The following is a 7,841-nucleotide window of genomic DNA, read 5'->3' as shown; positions in this document are numbered from 1 at the left end:
CACACATTATCTGCATATTTACTAACTGGCCCACTAATATAGGACTCAATGATAAGGATTTGCCATCCATTGTCAGTGGCAGCTATTTGTAACCCCAGTACAATGCAAGGCATCTCCTGACTAACTAACTATGGATTATGAATGTTGTCTTGTCAGTATCACATACAATCCAAAAGTTAGGAAGTAATGTTAAGGTCAATTGTTGTGAATTCATTAATGATTGATAAATTGTGATTAAAGATGCAACCAAATATTCATAAATGTGCAATTTATAATGCATGCTTTTAGCTGAAGGTCTAATTTGATTGACTATTTGTAAACATTTGGACTTCACTGCTTGTCTGACTTGTGATATTTCCTTTGGGGTCCACCGTTTGCAATCACTATTCAACAGTCAGTTCGCTCCAATCTGCACTCTGGTTTAATTCGGCGCTTTTGGAATTGTCAGGAAGTTGCAGAGCAACACGTTAAAAAGGCCATTTATTTGCCAGACCAGTGAGAGATATGAACTACATTTCATTTCCGGCGACTCAATAGCCAAAAGCGAGCGATAGAAAAGTTTACCTTGCCGCACGGCTTGATGGTCCTCTTCGAGTAATAGTGGCTGCAGTTTCTCATAGTGAATATTACAGGAAACGCTCCACATTGCAGAATAAACGCGTCCAGCTGTCTTGGTATTTTTAAGCTATGAAAAACATGTTCAACTAATGTATTGGTGTAGTAAGATATTTGCAGCAATTGCAGAGAAGTTAGCACCCTAATTTGTTATGAGTATCCCGTTGGGAATTTTGCTGTTCTTGTTTCAATTTGTTGGTTGGAACGGAATTTATTTGCATTCACTCCATGTTTGTAGTTGTCGGCAGGATTGCACAAGTGTCAAACTAAACGTGTCCTTCTGGTTCAAGGAAACATGAAACTGTGATAAAGTTATGGCTAAATCAAGCCCGCTGCAATTCTTACAACGAAGGGAAATATGTATACTTTGGTGAGAACAGATGTATTGTTAAGAAACGGATTGCCAAAGGCATCAGTGTTACCTCGTGAGATCCGGGTGGAAGCCGGAGATATATCGGGATACGTGTGACTGTGCCGCAATGTAACGCCAACCATCACAACGCAATCTCCATGTAGGTCCTAAAAATCCACATGGCATCCAATTCCAAGACTGATAACCCTGTCTAATCTGATAGCATGAATTCATTGAAGTTCCAATAGTATACTCAGTGCGAAATGTGTTTACTTGAAACCCCACAGACAGGAATGCTTAATCTATGGAATGGTTGAGTGGTTACACGGATTACTTCAGTTATTTAATTTAACTCGCTTTTTTTAGCACTTCGTTATTACAGAGGGATCTTTCCGAGCACCTGATTGCAAGAAGTAAAACTAGGACTCGGGAGGAGGAGGAATAGGACGAAAGGTGAAGGGAACTAAACTTGCAACTGACAGAATTAAAGGTTTGAAAGTTTAAAATGTAATTATTCTTTAAAATGTAATCCCCAAGCCTGGCACGTAATTTTGAGTTTTAAAATCTGAAATATTGACACATTTCTTATTTTAAAATGTCTGATCCCATTCCATTCAAACAAAACAAGCTTGTGGGCAATAAAATCGTTTTTATTTCAACATAATTCAGTTCTAGACAATTGCTTTAAAAATATGTACGGTTATAAACGTCCTAATTTATATATTAAACACCATACCCTCCATGCGTGGATCCATATTAGTGGGTCTGAAAAAGCATGTTCCCTCTCTACTAGTGTGTCTTATTTATTGGGAAACGCTGACAACCTCCTATCGATTTTGTTATATTCTGAAATAATTAAGTAGGAAGTACCTTGAGAACGCTCCTCTGTTGCTCTCATACAAAATCTGCTGCAAAAATGAACGCCAACTAGAAAGAGACTAAAGTAATCCATAACATTTAAAGGTCAGCAAAAACAAGCTTTTTTTAAATTGTGTTAATCATAATCTTCATGTTTTGGCAAATAGTAACGTTTAGATTAAAGATCAAACTGGGTCAAAATAACATTTGTGGATGTGTACATAGCCGTGCATTTGGAAGTCAACAGTTGCTGAAGATGTAATTTCCAGCACCAGTGACAGCTCCTGCAGGTTTTCTTGCACCTCTGAGCCAGATGTGGCACTGTCAACGTGCTATACCTGAAGAAACAGTCCACAGCATCTTTTAGCTGCTGCGGTTTGATTCCCAGAACATACAAATGTCTGGTGAAAAAAAAGTCTTGATTTCATATTATTGAGTTGCGTTTTCATCCTCAATTTTCAGGAACATTTTACAATGAACCGAGTTTTTTGGGGGAGAAAGGATTGTTATGTGTTAACATCAATTGTCCTAATGTCAATATTGACTATATGGTCCTGCATTACTCTCTTAAGAGAATTGATTATTGGACAGAAAGTAGTACTTGCATATCAATATTTATACTTCAATACATTCTGCCTTCTAACCTGTTTGGAGCCATTCAGACAACGAGTGTTTACTTATCCACCTTTTACTAAATGGTACACAACCTGTTTGGTCATGAAATATGCAGCGTTTTTTTCCGGGTAAAACATATTCCGGTAGTGAGATACCAAATGCATAAATTAATCTTACGTGCAATTTAAAAAAAAAAGGTAAAGTACAGAAAGTACAAATCTGAAAATTTAAGTTCTCGTGCGATGCAAGAGTTTATTCGAACAGGGCGAGCATCCTGCTTTTTTTTCCCCAAATCGATTTTGTTCTTTGCACTGATCTGCACTAACCTTGCCTCTCAAATTGGAGCTTTTGCCACTAAATAGAATAATTGCAGTAGTCCAACTCCGTATGGGCATCGGCCATGCATCCCTGCTTCCATTCAACAGTTCAGTGAGAACACTCAAGTCATTGTTCGGTCCTGCCTACCGAAGAACACAAGACAAAAAGTTCGGTATATCTTTCTTGCAGAAAAAAAAGATATTCTCTGCTTATCTTTTGTATTGGCTGCAGCAGTATTATGCCATTTTCAAAATGAAAAGCAACATTTATTTCAACTTCCTTATGTAAATGAAATTCTACTTTTTCCTCTCTATCCCCATCCCCCCTACCCATTGATAGTTTGTTCTTTTTTTTGTTCGATTTATTCAGTATTACCCTTAATGCTTTACATTGAACTCGTTCGGTTGATGCCTTTAGTGAGAATGTTTACTGCTATCAGGATTGACTTCGCTCCCCACCCGTCACCCTCTCCACTATTTGAACAAAGCCCCTAAGCAATTAAAAAAAACCCCATCGAATCTCCCTGGAAAATAATCCACAAAGTGATCGAAACCAAACGAGTTTATTGGAGGGGGAGACGTTCACTTCACACATCAGAGGGGAACAGGGTAAACAATTCATAAAAATACGCGTTCATAGATCCAGCTTTTCATTGCATATGTCAAATCATTCACGCCATACTTCCTTACGAGCAGGAAGTATGTTAATGCATTAGTAAGACACTTGGACAAGTTTGCACACGGTTACACTTTAATACTTTGCCAGTGACCCTTCCCAACTTGTTCACAGGCATCACTACACACTCCCAAATCCTTCGTGACTGCTGATTGTTACATACGTCAAAATTTGACGCATAAAAAAATAAATTCACTACAATAATATGAATAAATATCGGCTGGATCAAATTAATTCAATTAGAACGGTCGATGCGTTTTCATACCGTGATTTGCTAAAATGTCTCTTCCATATAAATCATATTTACGACGTGTATTAAAAGGCAGACATTTTTTTGAACGATCAATGTGCACATTAGAAGGAACCTTTCCCCTTTTGCTGAAAATTGGCAGTGCTGCACCGGCAGGAACAACAGAAAATAAATCGGGAACACTTAGATGTTTCTGTGTTTCCAGAGTTGGTGTGTGACTGGCTGCATACAGTACTGTAGATCCTTCAGAACTCACATGTCGCCTAAATGTTTACCCGGCCCTATCTTCCATCTCAGAGCCATTGAAATAAAGTGACCAAATATTCTGCCAGACGGTCCACTTGTAAAAACACTGTCGTGTCTGTGAAACTGAGCAAAAGTATTTACAAATGATCATGTTAAATGAAAAGTGTACGCGAGAAGTAACGAAGGGCCCATATGGTGTATATTACCCTTTCGAGGGGTTGTTGCTAATATATAATTTACTCACTTGCATAGTTTTTCGATTATTGCTTCTCTGCCATAATGTAACATTCGAATATGAGTGCAGTCGTGCTGTTAAAAACAATTTTGTATCAATTATTTAATGTACCACCCACTGCTTTATCTTAATTACTTGTGATCTGTAGAGCCACTATTTTTCTCATTAATTATGAAAAACCGCATTTAATTCGTCCTGCATTGAAAGTGTCTCGTTGCGCAGATGGAAATCGTAAGGAAATGTACTGTCTGTGGGCACCACACATCGCATGGCTGGGCTGAACATGTAGCTCTGTCCAAGGGGACGGCTGGCTGGCACAGCAGAATAATGCATGCCATAGTGATAATTTTTCACATAGTCAGATGGATCTTCTTGCTTCAGGGAGAAAATCCCATTAAAGTTAATTGGAGGACTGAGGGGACCGTCAAACTGTGGGCTCACACACTCGGGAGAAGCGTTCTGGTAGAAAGACTCATAAGCACCACAGTAGCTGTAAGGTTTGATGGACTTGGAGGAGCTGTCCATTGGACTTTGTACTGAGGGGCTGCCGAGATCAGGGGTTTGGTAGGTGTAGAGGGTGGAGGAAAACTGTGACCTGGCGATATGAGCTCCATCTCCGTTCTGATCCATCAATAAGTTTCTGGTGTTGAGTTGCAGACAGCCAGCTACCAGATTGGTGGTGGGCTGAGACAAGTCTTTACACAGATTTTGGACAAACGTCAGCAGATCAGGTCTCTTGCCAATGCGCAGGATCTCCGACAGAGCCCAGATGTAGTTCTTAGCGAGGCGCAATGTTTCTATCTTGGAGAGTTTCTGTGTTTTGGAATAACATGGGACAACTTTGCGAAGGTTGTCAAGGGCGTTGTTGAGCCCATGCATCCGCTTTCTCTCCCTGGCATTGGCCTCAGTCCTCCTCAGTTTGACTCGCTCAACCCTTTCTTTCGTCATCACCTTTTTCCTGGGCCCTCTCCTTTTGGGATGCTCTTCATCCTCTTCGCCTTCCTTGTCATGTTCATCTCTTTCTGACTCTACAGACGGGGTGATGTTGTTGAGATCAATCGAACACTGCTCATGCTCCGCGCAAGTTTGCGACTCTTTATCCTCGGATTCGCTAACATCATCAAAGTTTGTTCCGGGCATCATGACAACTTCATCAATTGGTAAAGTCAACATGTTGTCAGCTTGGGAGGAGAAGGGAAAAGAGAGAAATAAAAGATGGTTAGCGGCACGGCGTTTTGGCTAAGTAATACAATATCACGAATTTATGTTTACACCGCTCGGAGTCTCTGTTGAAGGTTAAATGATCTGCGCAGGGCATTTAAAATTTCACCTCAAATGATCATAACGAGGAAAAATAATATAGCTTAGGCTTTAGTGTTGCTGCATAGAAGCATCTCACGGTAGTCTTTCCACGAGCAGATTCACAAATGTTTTAAACTCGATAAAAGGGGATGTTCTATTTTACAATGCTGCATGCACTTCTGTTTTTTTTTCCTGGCTAATCTTAAAATGAACGTGTAAAAACCATGCAATTGACAGGTTTAAGAAAACAGGACGGTTCCACTGTTTTGATTTGATTCCCTCGAGTCTCAAACTTCCCATGGATCGTAATTAAAATTACAGGATCGCTTACAATGCTACATCCAGCTACAGAGACACTCCTGGAAGCGGCGGGTTGTGTGTTTTAACAGTGTAACATCGTTCGCCCTAAATCGTCAGGACTGTACATATTTTGCTCGGAACATTTAACATATATTTTAAGTACAAAACGACAATATAAAGCCACATAGCACTGGATGCTAGAGATGGCCTGTTTCGTTTCACAAGCATTAACAATAGAATGGATTTGGCAATCAGCCGGAAAGTTAGGTGACTGGTCAAGAAAATAATTGAAAATAATTTCCATTTTAGTGAAAAATTAAACTCTGAACTTGTTTTTTTTTAAAAAAAAGTATTTCGTGTGCAATGTAGCACCAACCCCGGCATTAGTTATGCAGTGTAATAAATCATTTGACAGATGGAGGGTCTCAGGGTTTTCTTCCGACTCTGAAACATTGCAATTTGCACTTACATTTTCTCTATTCACCTCAAAGTTAAGCTGTTACACTTGGAAGTTTCTCTCCAACAGAGCAACGCCCTACAATTTAGAAGGTTTTTGTTTTGTCTCTCTCACTTCGAAAACTAGTTTTAAATTCGAGTACCAACCGAGTAGCAACCGCACAAAATGTTGGACAATTCTTATTTGATGCGCCCAGGTGTCGGGTCGTTTAAAACAGCAGCCCGACAGATCACCTAAACGAGCACTTTCTCAAACCTTAAGTCGGTACAGAAATGCTGGCTCTTTACTCGAAACTCCTGTTTAAATAAAATCTATGAATGGAATGACAAAGCAATTTATAATGACAAAGTCATTAGTGGCAAGGGGATGGGGAAGGAGTCAGGTAATGTTCGAATTGCAAACAAAGTCAACACACTCGCCGTTAAACATGCGAAATCAGGATGGTAGCATTCTAAGGCAAGACAATTAAAAACAAAATAAACGACGCCGGGTTGTAATGCAGCGATGGTGGGATCGTTCCCCTGATTTTATTTGTTATTGTTATTGTTGTTGCTGCTGAATTGAATTCTTACCTGAAATCAGTGCTGGGGAGAGCTGCTCATTTTCAGCTCCTCCTGGCCACTGCTCCGTAGTCTGACGGCAGTGCTAGGGTCTCTCTCTCTCTCTCTCTCTCTGCAGGATCGGTGTGTGATCGCTCTGAGAAGTGACAGTGATGCCCACTGCCAGCGCTGGTACCATGCCATCTGCCGCTGACGTCAGCGGGCAGCCGCCGCTGATTGGCAGGTGCAGACGCTGGCATCTTGCGCCCCGAGGGAGGCTGGAGCTGGGTTGGGGGGTGTGGGCAGCAGCCCGTAGACATCAAATAATATCACCGTCTCCATTGGGGCAGCCGAGCTGACAGCAAGGAGGCCGGCAGGATCAGCTAGCCCTTCCCAACAAGAGGCAAAGCAATGACACACGTCCCATCTTACACCTTATTAAACCCTGTTCCCACATGTCAGCGCCAATCAGACACAGAAATGCACCGTGCACTTATTCCGGATGCTACGCGCAGCAAAGTCTGTCAATTTGCAATTCCTTCAATGTCAGTTCGGGACTTTGCACATGGGGTCTGGCTAAACAGCAGAGCGGTTTCTTCCCCCTTCCCCTCGCTCCTTCCCCCACCCTGCCAACACCACCCCCTTCGGTGTTGACATGTTTTGCGGTTACACGCTGAATGCCCATGTCAAATGTGAACAAAAGAAGGCATCAAAATGCAATTCATTCAAATCTAGGTGCCATTCAAACGTTGCAAAAGTACCAGTGGTCTCAATAAATTGGCAACTGCCAAAACGCTGTGTGCATCACATGTCAAAGCCAACCCATTGACTACCTGCGAGAATGCTTGTGCATATTTTACCAAATATTAACCACATCTCCTGCTATCACCCGGGATGGACATGTTCCTTTATCATTAACACTACGAATCAGTTAGTAACTATCCGGAAGAATTCAGCATGGTGAATTCATGAGTCCAAAAAGATTTTTAATAGTCTACTACTCTCATCGCAGCTGATTAGTCAAAATAACAGGCTGTTTGTCATTATTATTATTATTATTATGCAGATCAGAAATCGGT

At 41.0% G+C, this 7,841-nt stretch overlaps 1 protein-coding gene across 1 annotated transcript; it reads right to left on the bottom strand.

Moving 5' to 3' along the window:
• Positions 1-1,605: 1,605 nt before the first annotated feature.
• On the bottom strand, positions 1,606-6,944 carry neurod6a (neuronal differentiation 6a). Its single transcript, XM_043688824.1, has 2 exons — positions 6,796-6,944; positions 1,606-5,345 (listed from the first exon to the last, which is right to left on the bottom strand). The coding sequence occupies exon 2, from the start codon at positions 5,335-5,337 to the stop codon at positions 4,330-4,332; it is 1,008 nt and encodes a 335-aa protein (XP_043544759.1). The 5' UTR covers positions 5,338-5,345; positions 6,796-6,944; the 3' UTR covers positions 1,606-4,329.
• Positions 6,945-7,841: the final 897 nt, after the last annotated feature.

The sequence above is a fragment of the Chiloscyllium plagiosum genome, chromosome 4 (assembly GCF_004010195.1).
Source record: "Chiloscyllium plagiosum isolate BGI_BamShark_2017 chromosome 4, ASM401019v2, whole genome shotgun sequence".
Lineage (NCBI taxonomy): Eukaryota > Metazoa > Chordata > Chondrichthyes > Orectolobiformes > Hemiscylliidae > Chiloscyllium > Chiloscyllium plagiosum.
This window is presented reverse-complemented; position numbering and strand designations above follow the sequence as displayed.